At 49.6% G+C, this 19,326-nt stretch overlaps 3 protein-coding genes across 4 annotated transcripts; 2 read left to right on the top strand and 1 right to left on the bottom strand.

Annotated features, from left to right (window-relative positions):
* Positions 1-3,622: 3,622 nt before the first annotated feature.
* On the top strand, positions 3,623-4,624 carry LOC1272135 (uncharacterized). Of its 2 annotated transcripts, none has more exons than XM_061657436.1 (3): positions 3,623-3,804; positions 3,875-4,169; positions 4,273-4,624. In XM_061657436.1, the coding sequence occupies exons 1-3, from the start codon at positions 3,780-3,782 to the stop codon at positions 4,526-4,528; spliced, it is 576 nt and encodes a 191-aa protein (XP_061513420.1). In that variant the 5' UTR covers positions 3,623-3,779; the 3' UTR covers positions 4,529-4,624. The 2 variants fall into 2 exon arrangements, with proteins under 2 accessions (XP_061513420.1, XP_311013.4); XM_311013.4 differs by having other exon boundaries at positions 4,270-4,624.
* Positions 4,625-11,016: 6,392 nt separating this feature from the next.
* LOC1272137 (protein NATD1) lies at positions 11,017-11,729 on the top strand. The gene is made up of 2 exons (XM_311015.4): positions 11,017-11,458; positions 11,552-11,729. Exons 1-2 carry the CDS (start codon positions 11,207-11,209, stop codon positions 11,663-11,665), a joined length of 366 nt encoding a protein of 121 aa, XP_311015.2. The 5' UTR covers positions 11,017-11,206; the 3' UTR covers positions 11,666-11,729.
* A 66-nt stretch (positions 11,730-11,795) lies between these two features.
* On the bottom strand, positions 11,796-17,637 carry LOC1272138 (aminopeptidase N). The gene is made up of 7 exons (XM_061642999.1): positions 17,484-17,637; positions 16,496-17,000; positions 15,422-16,200; positions 13,890-14,535; positions 13,204-13,813; positions 12,839-13,116; positions 11,796-12,762 (listed from the first exon to the last, which is right to left on the bottom strand). Exons 2-7 carry the CDS (start codon positions 16,862-16,864, stop codon positions 12,019-12,021), a joined length of 3,426 nt encoding a protein of 1,141 aa, XP_061498983.1. The 5' UTR covers positions 16,865-17,000; positions 17,484-17,637; the 3' UTR covers positions 11,796-12,018.
* Between the last annotated feature and the right edge of the window lie 1,689 nt (positions 17,638-19,326).

Here is a 19,326-nt window from a genome sequence, read left to right as displayed (position 1 = left end):
AACACACGCTTTCTCGGTTCGGAACCAAAAGCGCTGTCACTGCTCTATTTGGCAGTTACAATAGTAAGGGTGCAAAACCAGTATATAAACAAGCTAAGATGGCGGCAAGCTATCTGTTCTCGTTGAATCAAAAAGTTGAATGATTTCGAAGAGATCCCGTTTCAGCCGTAAAAGATTCGGTTGAAATCTTTATTCGCCTTCTAAGGCGACTAAGGCCTTAAATGCCTTCTGAATGCCTTCAAAGCCGTTTAATGCTGGTAGGGATGTATCTCATTTCTCCTTTTCTAATAAAAGTTATCAAAATGAGTTTGATATATTAGACAAAATACCTTTCAACGGGTTGGTCTTTAACAACCGAATAATGCAGACCATCTTTAATAAAGTGAAATAGCTCAGAGCTTAACGTAAGAGAACATAACACGTAAATCGTGCTATCGAATCTCACGCTCATATCTGGGAACACTACAACAGTGCAGTGCTGAAGACGCTTGTAAGGTTTTCTTTTGACAGTTGCAATTTCAAATTTCAAATTGAAAGCGAAATTTTTCATTGACATATTTCAAAGGCATTTAATTACTGCTAAATGCTCTGCTGATCGCCTTCAATTCGCCGGCGATTACAAGGCGATTAGAAGGCATTTAACGGAAATTTGCGGGTAGGGAATAGTCGTCGTTTAGATCTCGTTTAGGAGTCGATTAGTGCAGGTATCTAAACAATTTATCCTTCGCAGGCCGCATTGTTTCGTAAATAATGATGTTGAGGGGCCCTTCCCAAGTAGCACAAATCCACTAAACGGCCACTGAACGGGTTCTAAACGACTCAAGCTCTAACCTAAACGAAATATAGAAACACTTCGTTTAGCAGACTGCAAACGACTCATGCATTCTAAAAATAGCAAAAAGCTGGTGGCGCCATCTGTTGGTGGCATACCCAACCAGTGGACCCAAGCGCCACAGATTAAGCTTAAACGACTGGAAAATTGAATATCCATAGAAAAAAACGAAAGCTCCATAGCTCCATTAGTTTGCTCAATAGATGGCGTATTACAACTCATCATTATACTGCTGTCCTTTTCTTGCAATGTGTTTCGATAAGTTTCATCTAATTTCATGATCTATACCCAAGCGCCACAGATTAAGCTTAAACGACTGGAAAATTGAATATCCATAGAAAAAAAATTAAAGCTCCACCGCTTCATTGGTTTGATCAATAGATGGCGTATTAAAACTGATTATTCCCTACCAGCATTAAACGGCTTTGAAGGCATTCAGAAGGCATTTAAGGCCTTAGTCGCCTTAGAAGGCGAATAAAGATTTCAACCGAAACTTTCAAGGCTGTAACGGGTTCTCTTCGAAATATTTCAACTTTTTTATTCAACGAGAACAGATAGCTTGCCGCCATCTTAGCTTGTTTATATACTGGTTTTGCACCCTTACTATTGTAACTGCCAAATAGAGCAGTGACAGCGCTTTTGGTTCCGAACCGAGAAAGCGTGTGTTCAAATCCTGATTTTTATGATCTTTTTTCTGTGCTTATTTCTTTTTTTATTAATATTTTCTTGCTATAATTAATATAAACAAAATTTTTGTGAAGCAAAATTAAAATAATACCTTTTTAAAAATCATAATAATTACACTATGTTCATCCTTCATTATCAGGATGGGAGAAATATGTATTTAATTTCTCCTTTTATTAGAGTTATCGAAATGAGTTTGATATATCAACACCTTTCAACGGGTTGGTCTTTAACAACCTAATAATGCAGACCATCTTTAATAAAGTGAAATAGCTCAGAGCTTAACGCAAGAGAACATAACACGTAAATCGTGCTATCGAATCTCACGCTCATATCTGGGAACTCTACAACAGTGCAGTGCTGAAGACGCTTGTAAGGTTTTCTTTTGACGGTTGCAATTTCAAATTTCAAATTAAAAGCGAAATTTTTCATTGACATATTTCAAAGGCATTTAATTATTGCTAAATGCACTGCTGATCGCCTTCAATTCGCCGGCGATTACAAGGCAATTAGAAGGCATTTAACCGAAATTTGCGGGTAGGGTTATATTGCTATCCTTTTCTTGCAATGTGTTTCGACAAGTTTCATCTTATCATGACATATATAGTCTTTTAACTGTTCGAGCAAAAATCTATATGAATGGTCGTGTGGTCAGATACGTGGGTACCAACACCAACGACCATTACTCAAATCTCACTTGCTTCAGTACTGGTGGTTTCGGTTGGAGTTTAGAATTTAAACAATCGTATCGCTGTTCTAGTTCTAGCGATGCATAACTTCAATGCGAAACCATACAACAGTACAGAGGAAATGAGAAAGCTCCTCCAAGCGAGGAAGCTCCACTGGTTGGGTATCCCACAAACAGATGGTGCCACCAGCTTTTTGCTATTCTTAGAATGCATGAGTCGTTCACCGTCTGCTAAACGAAGTGTTTCTATATTCCGTTTAGGTAGAGAACTTGAGTCGTTTAGAAGCCGTTTAGTGGTCGTTTAGTGGATTTGTGGCACTTGGGTCGTGTCTGTTTGTCTCGTTCGATGGCTACCAGAGACCACTTCAGAGTGCAGCTCTTTATTTGAAGCCGCCTGTTCACCACAAGATGCATAGATTGCAAGGTGTATAGAGACAATAAGGTGAAGTTGTTCAAAGCAAATTGCAATTTATCGATTAGACTGAGCTGTGCCTTGAGTTCCGTTATTAAAATCGAGAAGAGCTGGAGAGGGGTATAGAAAATTGTAAGCGATTTGAAATAACTATTCTCTGTGACAGCATCCGGCAAACACATAATGCATACACCTTGAATTTGCTCCAAACAACGCCACCTTCCCAAGCTCCCGACAACGCTGGTTTTCGCTGGTCTTTTCGGGGATAATTCGTTAACGAATTATCCCCGAAAAGACAAGCGAAATACAGATCATTTTCGAGGATAGTGAACACACGTGAAGGATGAACCCATGCAAAAAAGAGCCAAAAATAGAAATGAACATTCGCTAACCATTCCCTTCCCTCATATTCCAATTCATGCTCATGCTTCATCCTTGATGCTACCAACCACATCGCTAATTCTACTTCGAATCACTTTGCCAGTTGCGCCACCACATTATTATTCATGATCGTGCTATTTGCTTGTTTTGTTGTATGAAGGGGTACTGATACTAAATGAATTAAAAGAAATAAATAAAACAATAAAAATAATAGATTGACTATTAAACACGCATTTCTAACAATGAGTAAAGGGGTCTGAAGTTACTGGAGCTGCATGTTTTAAAAAGAAATCAAAACTTTAAATCATCAATGAAAACAATAAAAATGGAATTGAACTCATGTCGACCATGGTGCAAACATTACACCATTACCATTTGACCACTACTAGTTCATGAACATGAATCGTTATCTATCAGTTTTAAACCCTTCAAATATAGCACAATGAACAAAGAGATGTGTAAAAATTCATCGATGCGTGTGAGAGAGTAGAGCTGATGAATAGAAAGAGATGGCATGAGTTTATGTTCATTATCCCCGAAAAATTTCGCTTGGGTTGTCTTTTCTCATACACCTTGATGAGGATTCACCTTGTTTGCACATGAAAGGAGGTTGACAGCTAGACGTTTTTGGCGGACTTCAAGTGCGCTGTGTCAAGTCGAGACGCAACGAGCTGGTGTGCAATTTAATTCGCGAGAATCAGCCCAGTACGTTGCTATTGTTATAGTGTCACAAGCCGCAAGAAACTCAAACTACCTCGAACTACCGTGTGTATGTATTGGATATGCAGTCGAATTCGACCGAGACTGGTATGTAAAAGCAACTGCGTCATTTACAGTGTGTATTACCGTTTGCTTTGTTGCATCATTTTCTCGCTAGTGATCGTAACGATGAATATTGAGCCGAAAAGCCGCCCATGGCCAGTTGCGCCGAAAAAAACCATACGGCTTCGTATTCCCGGCCCTAGGGGCAAGTGTTTCACAAACCGGCTCGAATGGCAAGAGCGGATGGCAGCGAAACAAATCAAGCCAAGACCACGTCGAAAGGATTTCCGCATCAAAGAGCAAGCGAACATGCACAACAGCATCATTCAATATACACGCGACAATGCCGAATCAGACGAAAGCGATGATGATTCTGGAACGTTGATTCCTGGTAATGATGTGTTGAATAGGTAAGTTAGATTCCTAGAAGGCTGTGTACTTTGCTACACTCCTTTGCTCACGAGGGAGGCAGGGCTCATGTTTCAACGAAATTTGTGTGCTATTTCGCAGCAGCATAGCATCAATCAATATCAGCGGAAGCCAGAAGGAAATTGGTCACAACAGCGGTGAAGCCATCAACGAGATCCGGGACTGTGAAAGCGAACCGCACAATCAACGCCATGCAATCACTACAGCATCACTCAACCCTGAACATGCCATTTACACCGAACCAGGTGTAACGGGTGTACTGACACAGCGGCGGGGCAAGTCCACGGAGTCAGTGCAGGTCCGCCACCAAAACGATGGGCCGCCTGTTCCGGCATTGTAAGCACAAGGAGGCGCGTAGTCTAATCGCAAATCTAATCAATTAGAGCAAATAAGAAAAACAGAGAAAAACTACAAAAAAGTTTCGCCTATCGCTCTCTGCCCACCTGTTCGCTGCTCGTACGTTTGCCGAATGCCATGGCATGTCCCGAACCCGAACCTCTTCCCTTTCGGCCTCTCGAGCACTCACCCACACACGCGTGGGTGTTCATCGCGTTCCGGCCACGATCGGGTTCACCCGATCATTTCTACTCTCGCTGCACATTTCGCCCGGTTTGGTAGAACCCGTTGCAGGGCTCGCCTACTTAGAACTTTCTTTTCGTAACATCCCCCAGCCCGTGACCAATACGCTATTGGTCACCCTTTCTTATCTCTAATAAGGCAAGTTTAGCCACCGGCCTTCTGAGGGTTCCTGTGCTTGTTCGCACCCAAGCTTGTCGGTTCCCGAAACCACTCGTTTTACTAGCCCTCTCTTCCACTGATTCCTAACACCACCGTCGACTATCAGAACCATGTCTCCTACCTCAATCTCTCTCACGGCCTCAAACCATTTGCTTTGCCGCGCCAACACCGGAATATACTCTTTTATCCACCGTCTCCAAAATCCGTCCAGGATATGTTGCACCATTTTCCAGTTGCTCCGTAACCCCGTCTGATGGCTAGTCGGTGCCTTTCCTGAATCACTCCCGATGAACTGCCCAGCAAGAAGTGGTTAGGAGTAAGAGACTCCTGATCCGCCGATTCTAGCGGGATGTACGTCAGAGGGCGGGTGTTGATCATTCTCTCCGCTTCCACTATCACCGTAAGCAGCGTCTCCTCATCGGGTGTACGCTGTAGTTCCGTCATTGTACTCATCGCAGCCTTCACCGATCGCACCATGCGTTCCCATACTCCTCCTATATAGGGTGCGCCAGGGGGGTTGAATGTCCATCGGGTGTTCGCGTTGGTGAAGGTCGCAGCTAAGGCATCGTTGCGCTCGTCAATTTCCTTCCTTAGCTGCTGGCTGGCTCCCACGAAATTCGTCCCGTTGTCGCTGAACACCTCGACAGGAGCGCCTCTCCTGGCCACAAAGCGTCTCACTGCCAAAATACAGGAATCTGTGTTCTAAATGAATTGCTCTTATGGTTAGGCATGTGAAAAGCGCCACCCATCGTTTCTCCTGTGCTCTTCCTCTCTTCACCAACAGCGGTCCAAAGTAGTCCAGTCCCACAAATGTGAACGGCCTCACGAATGCAGTGAGCCGCTGTTTCGGTAATGGAGCCATCGGGGGGATCTGTGGCAATGTTCGTCGAATATGGCAGAACACGCATTGCCGAACCACTTTTGAAACCAACCGTCTCATCTTTGGGATCTGGAAATACTGCCTCAGTTCGTTCACCACGGTTTCGTTATTGGCGTGTCGAAACCGGCGATGAAATTTGTCCACCAGCAGGTGGGTTATCCATGCGTCACGTGGTAATACGATTGGGTACCTGGAAGCATATGGCAGTTCCGGAGCTGTTCCAATCCGTCCTCGCATGCGCAAAACACCACGCTCATCCGCGTAGGGTAAGAGGCCATAGATAGGACTATCCTTAGGCACGGTACTCCTTCCTGTTCCCTCACCGACACTCAGGACTCGTACTTCATCCTGAAAGTATTCCCCTTGCGCTTGCTTCGCAATCGTCTCCGCTCGTCTCCAATTCGTCTTGAGAGAGGATTCCAAGGTGTAGAGGGGCTCCTCCCACCTTTCTTATTAAATTGTCCACGTACCTGACAATCCACGCTAACGTCCTGATCATCCTTTCCAGGCGGCTGAAGCGTTCAGCTTTTAGAGGAAGAAGTCCAGGATTCAACTTCTCGCGGTGAAGGTTGACCCGCCGTATCGCTTCCTCCGGAGTAGTTGAAACGAGTCTTCTCGTCGGCTAAGACTCTTCATCCTGCAGCAGAAATGAGGGACCCTGGAACCAAATGCCAATCCCAGTTGAAGTTCGCACGCCCTGTCCATTTGGTAGCTTCGTCTGCTGGATTGTCCTGAGTGGGCACCCATCGCCACTCATTCACGTTGGTGTTCTCCTGAATCTCTGCCACTCTATTCGCGACAAATGGCCTGTAATTCCTAGGGTCGGCATGTATCCATGGTAGCGCCACCGTGCTGTCCGTCCAGAGCACCCGTTTTTTAATAGGAATCGGGTGATGCTGTTCCGTGGACTTCAGAAGCCGTGCACCTAACAAGCAGGCTTGTAACTCCATCTTTGGTATCGTCAAGGGTTTCAGAGGGACAACCTTTGCCTTTCCACATAGCATGGTACAATGCGGTTCTCCTTCAGAATCGACGACCCGTAAATACAGCACGCATGCGTACGCTAGCTGGCTGGCATCCACAAACAAGTGTAGCTCCGCATTCTCGTACAATTTCTCTCGTGTCTCCGGGAAGTAGCACCTCGGAATCCTAAGCTGGGCTATCAGAGGAAAAACGTCCACCTATCTACGCCAATCTCGCATTTGACCGGGACTGATGGCCTCATCCCAACCGGTACCAGCTCTCCAAAGGTCTTGAATCAAGATCCTTCCATGGATGGTAAAATTTGCCAACAGTCCAAGCGGATCAAAAAGTGACATCACGCATTTGAGCACTTCTCGCTTGGTAGGGGTACACTCCGTCTCAAATTTCTCCGCTATTCCCACACACGCCTGCGTGTAAAAGGACAATTGGTCCGAGCTCGGGTTCCACCGCAATCCGAGCACACGTTCTCCATCATCCGCCGTAGAGGTCAAATTCTTCATACCGGGACTGGAGCTTTCGCCGCCCAGCCGATCCAAAACAACTGGATTGTTGGAGACCCAGCTCCGAAGTACGAACCCGCCGTTCGAGAAGATTCCCCTGACTTATCTGGATACTCGACTGGCTTCTTCGAGTGTTCCGAAGCTATCCAAATAGTCGTCGACATACGTGCTGGTCAAGATGCCACGTACGGCACGAGGATACTTCTCGGCATGTTCCCTGGCGTTCCGGTTTTTCACGTATTGTGCGGTGGATGGGGAGCAGGCTGACCCAAAGGTAACAACGTCCACGAAATATGTTGCGATGTTGTCGGCCGGATCTTCCCGCCACAGGAACCGCTGCGCTTGCTTGTCTTGGACGCGCATGCGTATTTGCAGGAACATTTCTTTGACGTCCGCGCACACCGCTATCCCGTACATTCGAAACCGGAACAGCACCCCTGGCAAAGAAATTAACTCGTCCGGCCCCTTCAGCAACATGTCATTTAGGGACGTACCTTGTACCTTAGCAGCGGCGTCCCAGATGATGCGCACCTTCCCTGGCTTCTTCGGATTGGTAACCACTCCCAACGGCAGGTACCAAATTCGCTTCGAATTACTCTCGGAAAGTTCAGCAGACGTCGCTTTGTGGATGTAACCCTTTTCCGTCATATCGGCTATGTGATGGTGCACCACGGGTTTCAGCTTAGGGTCACGTTCCATCCTTCTTTCCAGGCATTCCAGCCTGCGTCGCGCCATACCCAAGCATGAAGGAAGCTCCACGTTGTCTGTCTTCCACAACAAACCGCTTTCAAACCGATTACCAATCCGCACCGTCGTTGTTTCCAGGATCGTCAGTGCCCTTCGTTCATCTGGATCAGGCACGTCACTGGAGACAGTCCCGAGTTGCTCCAACTCATAAAACTTGCGTAACGCCCCCTGTATGGTGGAGTTTTCGTCCGAAGTTCCACACTCGCACATATGTAGCACCCTTTCGATTTGGCTTCCAGCAGTCTTTCCATACACGCACCATCCAAGCCGAGTCTTTACGGCAACCGGTTCCCCTGCAAGGCCTTCACGCGTCTTCAGCGGCACCGCCAATCGAAGGTTGTCCAGCCCGATCAACAACTGTGGGCGAGCATCGCGGTACTCCGGTAATGGCAGCTGCTTAAGATGGTCCCATCTCTCGTCATCCATCGTGAAAGTTTGCTGTGGGAGGCTAAGGCTGGAGACAGTCCGCACAGCTTTCAGGGTGAACCTTTTTGTCGACGTCACAGGTCCAATCTGTAAATCGATCATCATCGACGCCGGCTCGACCCTAGTCGTATCACCTGTCCACTTGATACATAGAGGTCGCCTATCTCCCTTCACCCCTAACTGCTTTGCCAGGTCTACGCTGATGGACGAAGACCTCAACCTGGATGCGGCAAGTGATGACGTGGCACGTCAACTCGCCGTGCTGAAGCGGCGACAGGAGCGGTGAGGTTCGTGAGGTTGAGGACACGATCCCCTGTGCACGAGGTTCGATGAGACAGACGTTTTACCTCCGTTAGGGACGTTTACCTCCGTTAGAGACGTTTTACCTTGAGGTTAGGACACGATCTCCTGTGCACGAGGTTCGATGAGACAGACGTTTTACCTCCGTCGGCCTCATCGAGCGATGAAAGCGGCCGCCTCTTTGGTGTCATGACCGGGCGCACCCCGCCTTCCGTCGCAGCATCCTGGTTGAGGTTATGTACGGGTCCCCCTGCCACGTGGGTCGATGTTCCTGGCGCTATCTCGTCGTTGGCCTCATCGAGCGATAAAAGCGGCCGCCTCTGTGGGTTTGTAACCGGGCGCGCCCCGCCATCCGTCGCTGCTTCCAAACTAAGGCTACGAACGAGATCCCCATCCACGTGTTTCGAGGTTCCTTCCTTGGGCTCCTTATTGCCCCCGCGTGGCGATGATTGCTCTCTTAGCGTCTTCCTGGCACACTCCTCGCACAACCACGCACATTTCTCCACGGCTTCTACGGATGCCGTTATACCGGCACACGAGAAATGCCACCACGCATCACATTCATCGCACTGCACGTACAAAGTGTCGTCGACCTGGTTACCGCAAGCCTTGCAACCACGTGCTTTCTTCGGTCCCATTGTTCTTCACTATTACACTTAACGCACTGAAGAACCCTTTTTTGTAGGCAAAAGAGTGTAAGCACAAGGAGGCGCGTAGTAGGCGTTTGTGAGTTCAGCTTTAACAATACCTTTATTTTCACGCAACAGATTAACGAAAGTTGAACTATGTACTTAAGCAAATCTAATCAATTAGAGCAAAGTAAGAAAAGCAGAGAAAAACTACAAAAAAGGTTCGCCTATCGCTCTCTGCCCACCTGTTCCCTGCTCGTACGCTTGCCGAATGCCATGGCATGTCCCGAACCCGAACCTCTTCCCTTTCGGCCTCTCGAGCACTCACCCACACACGCGTGGGTGTTCATCGCGTTCCGGCCACGATCGGGTTCGCCCGATCATTTCTTCTCTCGCTGCACATTTCGCCCGGTTTGGTAGAACCCGTTGCAGGGCTCGCCTACTTAGAACCTTCTTTTCGTAACAGGCATGTTTGGCATCATTTGCAGAATACGTCGACGAGGAGATGTGTACAGTAACACCATTCCTTGAACTATTTGCGATGAGGTAAAGATGACTTCTTAGGTATCAGTGCATGAAGTAGTGTGGTTTGTATTTATTTGCTATTTTGCAGCACAATCGCATCGACAGAAACAGATACCGAAGCTGAGGATGAAGAGGAGATGCATTATAGATACATTCACAGTAGCTTCGCCTCACAAACAGCACTGGAGTGCTGGCTAAACGAACTTGAACAGTGTTTCGAGGAAGCAAAACTATTGGCCTCGGCTCTGGGCATTGACCGTATAGACGACAAACAACAGTACGAAGACGACGAACAGTATGAAGACGACAAAACCCAGTATGAAGATGACGAACGGCAGTATGTAGTAGACCCCCCGCCCACACCAGAAAATAAAGCTTACCAGCAACAGGTCTTGGGCAGATTATGGGCATTGATGGCGCGCAACAACTGTGAGCTGGACGACTCTTTCGATGCAAGTAATACATCAGATTCAAACACAGGCATCGAAGACGACGAAATACAGCGCAAAGATAGTGAACATCAGTGTGATGACAACGAAATACATTACGAAGACAACTACAACAAAGCCACCGAGTATGAAGAAGTCTCCCAGGCCGTAGCTGATTGGAAAGCCTACCAAAAACGGGCAACACCTCACGTACGTTATCGACAATATACGAGGCACAATCGTATAGCTATCCCGGGGTATACCGAGTGCTAGTTAAAAAGCGTCATAGTTCCGCAAAGTACCGTAAATCTCTTAATCAACCACAAAGGACAACATCGGCACGATTTTTTGTTCAACAGCCTCAAATCAGCTATAGAGTTCAAGCTGGTTATTTGGGTTTGTGGCACTTCGCATCAGCCTAAAGCAATCTGAAAATTTGAAAAAATCCCAGCGAAGAAATCGCCCATTATTCTCTTTTTTTTCAATGAAGGCCCATTGCCCTTGTCTTTCGTACGAAACTGCATCTGCTTGCTGCACTAAACCAGCTCGTGGCAACTGCTCGCTCCTCCGGGTCGTAATCGAGCTGCTGCAACGGTTCATTTGAAAATACGCGAAATGCTACATTTGTTTTTGCGCCGGAGCAATTTGACAGCTTGTTGTTTATTTACTTATTCGTCTGTTTGCTTGATTATCATGTCCTCGCAGTTCTAGCGCGCAATAACTACCAGCATTTCGCCCAGTTTCCGTGTTCCTTATCCAGCCCGCAGAGAGGTAAACTGTAGCCGCCGCACACGTCCTGCAAGAGGCTGTGTCACATTTTTTTAAAGCAAACAACTATCAACCGTTCAACGCATCGCAATAATGTCGTGCCTACTGGCCGCCAGAACGATTGCATCTCGCCTCAGTACGAACCGCCGGTACGGTACGGCGGCACTAGCAGCGGCAGCGGTGCGCAATGATCCCAAGCGCGAGAAATTCGTCATCGCTCTGGGAGAGAGTGACGAGGCGTACCTGAAATATTCGGAAAACCGCACCAGCAACACCATCAGCCTGGAGCACACCTTTGTGCCCGATGCCGGCAAGGGCAAAGGGTTGGGCAAACAGCTCGCCGAGGTAAGGGGGAAAAAAACGCGCCAACGAGCAGCTACAAAGCTGTGCCAAACTAGTAAGAAACGAGCCCGTGTAATTCCCTTCCCTTCCTTTCAGGCGGCCTTCCAATATGCGATCGAAAAACAGCTGAAGGTGAAGCTGGAGTGTGACTTTACGGTGAAGTATTTCAAAGACAACGAGTCAAAGTACAAAGCTTACGTAACGGAATGAGCACCAGGGCTTGCACTTGTATGCAAACTCACGGCAAGCGCGAATAAAGCGAAGAAATGATTTACATCGGTCATTTATGTTAAACACAGATGAAAGATAGGGCGTCTCGTTGCTGGATCGCATCGCTGGGTAAGTTTTGTAAGGGCGAGCAGAGGGGCCACGCATCCGTTTGTCCAAACTACTGCCTTTTTTTTTATTGACCAAACAAACAAACATAAATCCTATTCCTAACTGTGCCGGTTGCACGAAAATTCGTCCCTAAACAAGTAACGATCAGAAACACGGCTAAAGCTACATAACGAACTGAAGAAGCGGCTGGACTGAAAAAAAAAAAAAAACCATACGCCAACAGGTCACAGGTACATCGCGTCCCGGTACTCGCCCCCGTCCCGCTCAAAGTCGAACGGGCGGAACTCGATGACGGGCGCAATCTCCTGCCGCCACACCATCAGCTTGATGATGATGTCCCGCATGCGCTTCAGTATCTCCTTGTCCATCGTCTGGAACGTGTACGAGTAGCGGAAGAAAATCTGCTCGTACATCTTGAACTCGTTCATGTTCGAGATGCTGCGCAGCAGTATCGAAATATCTTGCAGCGTGAGGTACAGGCGCACGTCGAGCCACTCGTTGAACAGGAAGTCGAGCGTGTACTTTAGCGCCACCTTGTTCTCGCTGATCGCGGTCAGTATCTCCTTGCTGTACATGCGAAAGTGCGGATGCTTCAGTAGCCCGAGGTACCGCTTGATCATGCTGATTTCGCGCGTGCAGCCGAGACTCTTGATCAGGATGCGCTGGTAGTTGATGTCGGTCGTCTCGCGGTACTGCTGCTCGACCCGCTTCCACTCCGCCAGCCCGCTGTACTTGATCGTGGTGCAGAGGATGCGGTGCAGCCGCTCCTCCCGCTGCTCGAACGGCGACACCGTCTGGTTGCGCAAGATCGCCTGAAACAGTGCCTTGTGCTGCTCGATGCAGGAGGTGACGCCGAGCTTGCAGGCCCACTGCACGATCAGCTCCTTGATCAGCGGGTTGTAGTGGGCCGTCTCGTTGCCCCGCTGGATCTCCTCGTACTTGCTCAGTATGAGATACTCCAGGAAGCGCTAGCAGGGAGAGGGAAGCAGCAAACATGAGTGCTTGCATAGAAGTTTTTTTTTTCCCCCAGTTGGGTTCGCTTACCTCCACGTGCCGGAAGCTGGGCAGATCCTCCGTCGCGTGGTACACGAACTCGAGATTGCTGAGCGCCAGCTTCCACGGCTGGTAGTGCTCGTTGTTGTGCTTCAGAAACGACACCACGTTGAACGCGACCGAGTAGTTTAGCAGCCCCAGCCGGGCCAGATTGAGCGCGTCGTCCACGATGATGGCGAGCGTCGTGTACGGCAGATAGTGGAAGTTCCCGTACAGCACGTGCGCCAGCTTGATCCAGTGGGCCGGCTCATAATTAACACGATAATAACCTGCAAACGAGCCGGAAAAAAAAACAAAGGTGCGCGAGCCATTCAATTAGCGCCTCGACCCAATTAGCGACCACCGTCCGTACATACCGATGCCGCTCGGGTTGACGATGATCCAGGACGCGCTGCCGTTGGACGTGCTGCAGTCCGACTGGACCGTGAGCAGGTTTTCCTCGTCCGTCAGCCAGCGCACCTTCTCCACGAACAGCCGCTGGTTCGTGTCGTTGATGAAGGTGACCGGCACGGTCCAGAGCTGCTCCGCCGGCTCCTCCTCGAACGGCAGCGGTATCTGGCGCAGCTCGTAGTACCCGGTCGCATTGTTCCGCCGGATGTTGATGATCGGGTACTTCTCCAGGCTGCTCCAGCTGTACAGGAAGCTGTGAAACACGCCGTCCGTGCGGCTGGCGCCCTCCCCGCTGCCCCCGTTCAGTATGTCGATCACGTCGATCGATTCGCTCTCCATCCGGTAGCGGAAGTACTCGCGCACGAACCGATCGAACGTGCGCTGCCCGAGCGTATAGTTCATCATGCGCAGCACGCTCAGCCCCTTGTACTTGACCAGCTCGAAGTGCGTGTCCTCCTCCCAGTGGTTGGTGAAGATGTTGAGCGCGGACGTTTTGGTGTTCATCTCCTCGCGCATCGAGCGCAGCCGGCCCTCGAGCAGGAAGTCGTCCAGCGTGGTCGAGTTAGCGGTCGTCATCTGTCAAAGGGCGGAAGCACACGTTAGCAGCGAAGTTTTACTAAGAAACAACTACAAAAAAAAGGAGCAACCATACATTGCGCAATGCCAGCGCCTCCAGGTACAGTGGCAGCGATTCGTGCAGCCAGTACGTTTCCTTGTTCTTGTAGTCGGCCAGCTTGTGGATGAACAGCTTCGCCAGCTCGTTCGCCACCTCCCGGTTGATGCTCTTGTCCAGCGGCGGAAAGTAGTCGGCCGTCTTGATCAGCCGCTTCTCGCTCGACAGCACCATGCCCTCCTTGATTTCGTACGTCTGGTGGTCGATGTTCGGTATCGTCACGTACCGGATCACCTCGTACGGGAACGGCACGCCCAGGTACTGCTCGTAGATCTGCAGGGCGCGCGAAAACACGCTCGTCGCGTTCTTGATGTTCTCGTCGTACCGTGTCCGGGTGAAGGCGAGCAGACTGACCCGCGCCGTGATGCGGTACCGCTCCGGCACCATGTCCGTCACGACGAACCCGATCTCGGACGCCCGCACCATGTCGGTGGTGTTGTACGTGTCCACCACGATGTCGCCCGTCTCCATTGGCTCGGACATCTCCAGGTTCATGCTGGACGCGGTGTTCATGTCGCTCTTGCGCGCAATGTTCAGCTCGAACGGCGAGCGGAAGTTGTGATCGTCCATGCACGGGTACAGCCGGCGCGCATTGTTCGGCTCCAGCACGGTCGCGGCAAAGTGTCTGCGGGGCAGCATTTGCGAGAGATTAGCGTTAGCGGAGGGCTTCTACGAAGATGAGTTTAATATGCCAATTCAGAGTTGCGTAAGAGTCGATGGACCAAGTGTTTAGAAATAAGGTGCTGAGCACGTGACGGTTGAAATTTAAAAACGGTGTTTAACGGATTTTGTTTACGGTTAACGATTAAAACATATTTTTTGTCAAAAACACCATCAGCGCCCATAGTTCCGTTCAAGAAAAAATCTCTTGTTTCCATTAACACCAATACAGTGAACATAACGAGATGTATCCATTACATTGGCTCACTAGTTAAGCGAAAAACTGTATTCCAGATTATTTGTCAGCGCCATAACAATGCTAAAACCATACACCATTTGCCGATTGTGCTCTTATTGCACTTCCTTTTTTCATTCTAACTACATTAGCAAGGTGTGATACAAAAAAAGTGTATCAATAATGCAATTATCGTTGCTCATTAGGCGACATTTTGCTCGTTAGAAGGGGTATTTGGTATTTGAGGTTTGATTATTTTATTCGCTTCATTCATTTTGTGTCGTAGTCGTCTGGAGTTGTCTGGAGTCGTCCGGAATCGTTCGGAGTCGGAGTCGTCCGGAGTCGAAGTCATCCGGAGTCGTACAAGTCCTCCGAGTCGTCCGGAATCGGTTGGAGTCGAAGTCGACCGGAGTCGGCCTTCGAAACAAAGGCCTGTATACGAACTGCACGCGCAAAGTGAAAGACAAAAAATACAAATGATATGCCTGGTCACAAGCATATTACACCTCGGGTCTTGTAGACTCTGACCGATTCCGGTCGACTCGGATCGACTCTAGGCGACACAGAATAACAGGCATTGCTGATCGACATGCTCCCCCAAGATAGATTCACCTACCTGTGATCGGGACCATCATCCTCATAGTGCGTGTAGTACAGTCCCTTGTCGTTCGTCATGTTGCCGAAAAAGTTCACCTTCACGATGTAGTAGATGTCCTTCTTCATCTCCGTGCCGAGAAAGATGATCATCTTCTCGTTTGACTCGTCGAACTCGATGTCCAGTATTTTGATCGTGACGAAATCGTCGGCCGGAAACACCGGATGATGGTAGAACTTGGACTTGTCGATGATGGTCGCATTCTCCACGCTGCCGCTACTGTTCGGCCCGGGATCGACCGTCCCCGGTTCGGCCACTTCCGTTTCGCTACCCGCTACCTCCTCCGACACATCCTCCTTTTCCTCGCCTTCCCGTTCCGTCTCGTCCGCGCCGGCAGCGTCCTGCGGTAGCTGGGTCGCGGGCAGATCGGCCTGCCGACGCCTTCGCCGCCGGCGGTTCAGCCGGGGCAGCGAGTACAGGTCCTCCTCGCTCAGGTCCCAGTCGAGATCTTCGTCAAAGTCGTTGTTGGTCAGCCGGATGCTCTTCAGCACGGTCACGTTCTCCAGCCGGATCTTGAGGTTTTTCACGTTCAGCTCGATGCGCTTGTTGTTGGGCTTCTTGGACGTTACCGTCACCCAGACGATACCGGTGTAGCTGAACGGGTGGTCCGTTTCGTTAAAGACGGGATGGATGAACAGCCGGTAGTGTTTTGGTATCACGTGCTTCGGTATGCGGGCCCGCTTGTCGATCAGGTAGGCCCGATGGTTTAGGAAGTCTTCAAGCGTTAGGTTGGGTTTGTGCTGATTGGTCGGGCGAAGGAGATGTGAAGAGTGATCAGATTTAAAAGCAGTGGATAGGCTACATCACAACTCTCCCGTTAACTACAAAGTTCAATGGCCAAGCGTGACTCTAAGAGTCTCCCATAACCAGAATTTGACGTATTCTTCATGAAATGGTTATGGACGTAACCCTACTGGTGACAGATAGCCAAATCCATTTTGACCAAGATCAAGGTCAAGGTCTAGAGACATTCTGGTTTGCTGCACGCCCAAGTACCCACACACATACACCGATATACACCACACCCACACCTACCTCGTACGCATACTTTGTGCTGAAGAAGATGGTAAACGCCATGAAAAAGATAAAGACGAAGATCAGCACCGCGATGCTGATGCCGCGGCAGATCGACACGAAGCAGCCGCCCTTCCGCTCGTACTCGATGTCCCCGTCCTCGATCGGGGAGCCAGAGGCGGTGAACGCGTACTCGGACGCGTCCCCCTGATGCGGATGATGGGAACCATGGTGCGGCAAATGATGGTGTGGTTGATGGTGGTGATGCTGCTGCTGCTGCTGCGGTTGACCGTACGGGCTGTACAGGTGCTGCTGGGCGCTGGGGGTTTGATGGGTGGCGGTGGCGCCGTGGCGGAAGATCTTCTTGCGATCCCACTCGTTCAGGTTCATGGTGTGCGCGCGACTCTACCGTCTTCGCCCCGCTTTGCTGGGAGGGCTCAGCTCAAGCGCGAAACACGGCGAAAACGAAAACAAAAAAAAGACACGACAAACAACCGGAATCCGTCGATAGAGAGCTTCTCAGTGTCTGGGGCAGGGCGGGGCAGAGATAGAACAAAAACAAAACAAAAATAGTAAGAACAGCAATGGAAATAAAAATCAACACGTGATGGAAGGATCAGAGAGAAAGAGAGAGAGAGACAGAGAGAGAGACAGAGAGAGAGACAGAGAGGATGAGAGCGTGGGCTAATTCTGAAGCCAAGGCGCTTTGCTCCTAACCCGTTTTGCAAGCTTTACACCCCGGGCGGGATGTGTGATTTCTGTTGGTTCTGAATGCTGCGCAACCGTTTTCCCAATCGTTGCTTATGGTTCGATTCTAGCAGACGCTTTAATCACACAGGAGGTTTGTATTTTTTTTGGACATCTACATCCCGTGCCTATTCCGTTCAGTGTACCTTCGAAGCTCATTGTCCTGTGCTTTGTGTATCCTCTACCAGTATCAGCAACAGGACGTCTACCCCCCCCCCCCCCCCACATACACAACACCTCACTCACTTGCTCACTCACTCACCATGTGGAATCACCCCGGCCGTTGTGTGCCCGACGCAAGTGCGCAGTCGGCGACGTTCCAACGCGTTACTAACTCCAAATCCCAAACGCGCACACACGCGAGCCATTCGGCAGCAGCAGCAGCAGGCAATACGCCGGACACCGACAGCACAGCGTCGAGATCTCTCCCATTCTAGATAGATGACAATCCGCTTGCCACGCTTCGTTTCGCTTCATTTCGTTTCGTTTTGCGTGCGGGACAAGGGAGGGGCGGAGAGGAGGCGAGGGCGGTATTGGTGGCGCGCTCTGCTGTGTTGCGCAGTTTTCGGTGATTGCTGCGCGCGTACCTGCGCCGGTGTCTCTTGTCGCATGCTTCGCTCATATAGCTCGGCTCAGACCGGACCTGTTCAGCTGGAGCCCCGGGTGTGCCTCGTACACATTGAAGTATATTGTTCTTTTCTCGAGGGCAGGGGTGGAGGAGCGGACGCAGCGGAGTGGTTTGGGCATTATAAAACGCCACCGCTGCCTGCATATGCTGATGGCGGCGGTTGTTGGCTTATCACAATGCAAATATCATTACACTTGTGCGACGGGCAGCGGACCCTAAACAGTGCGCTCCTCTCTCGTGCGGATCTCGGATCGAATGAGCGAGATAATATAGGCGAAGCCAGCCAGCTTGCTGACCACGTAACGTCATCGGGGCCCGTGCCACACACGGACAAGGTGCTGGTGAAGATCGTTGGCGGCGTTCGCGGTTGTGTGCAGGCCGACCATTGTGTGGTCCATTATGATGGACCCCTCCCCCGCTGTTTGCCTCCTCCGATTGCTATCTGCAGCGGCCAGAATTTCGACCAGATCTGTCCCCGTGCGCATACGCTGCTTTCGCCGTGGCAAGTACGGCGACATTTGCTCTCGCCCAGCCAGCTTCAGGCCCAATTGATTAAGGTCAAGGTGTGATGCGTTGGCGATGGTGAGGGCGTGACACCGACGCCGAGCAGCATCTTCAGCCTTTCCCGTAGCGTTTTGATGGTCGGATTGACCCAATTTAACGATGCTTTTAAAAAATGCTAATGAGTACCGGTTGGTACAGGACTGGTGGCAGCAGGTGGATGCTGTCTGATGCCGAGCGCAACTCTTCTCCTCTGCCTACAGCAATTTTAGTTTTTTGCATTATTCTCTGTATGATGGGTACGCTTCATCTGCTGCATGGTGGCGGAAAGCGTGGCGAGCACACGTGCCCCGCTCCCGTTCCGCTGTAATATTATCCGGAACACATCCGGGCGGGGTATAAAGCGATGGGAGTGCCCAACCGATCGGAGATTTGATCGAATCCTATTGTATATTGTTGCGTTGCTGGATGGTAAAAACGCAACGGTTCGCGTGCCGTCTCGCTACCAAATGTTTCGTAACACCCCATGTGTGAATAGTGTCATTAGGTGAGCGAAGGTTTGCCGATGATGCTGACCGCTTATCTTTCTCTGCCGCAGACACGGTTTACATTTTACTGCTGCCCACTGCGACACATTACCGTATTTTGTGGGATGGTTTAGATGTTTCTAAATTCTGCAGAAAAAAAAAGTCCCAGAGCTAAGCTGTTGCGGCACTAGCAAGAATGTTGGAACTCGAATTGACGTACAGCATAGTAGATCTCATTAAAACACGCTGTCGTAGGTAATGTTAGGGAATGCATTAACCCAACGGCGCACAGGGGATGTACAAAAGACATGTTTCAAATGACAAGATGTCGCACATCGTGTAGGTAGCATGTTTTTGAAGCAATCGATTCTGCTTGTTTGGATGCGGTAATTGGAAAAAGTATCCTAAACGGTTTCTAAATACAGATCTTTGCAGTGAATATTGCGCTT

This window comes from Anopheles gambiae, chromosome X, assembly GCF_943734735.2.
Source record: "Anopheles gambiae chromosome X, idAnoGambNW_F1_1, whole genome shotgun sequence".
In the NCBI taxonomy this organism is placed as follows: domain Eukaryota; kingdom Metazoa; phylum Arthropoda; class Insecta; order Diptera; family Culicidae; genus Anopheles; species Anopheles gambiae.
This window is presented reverse-complemented; position numbering and strand designations above follow the sequence as displayed.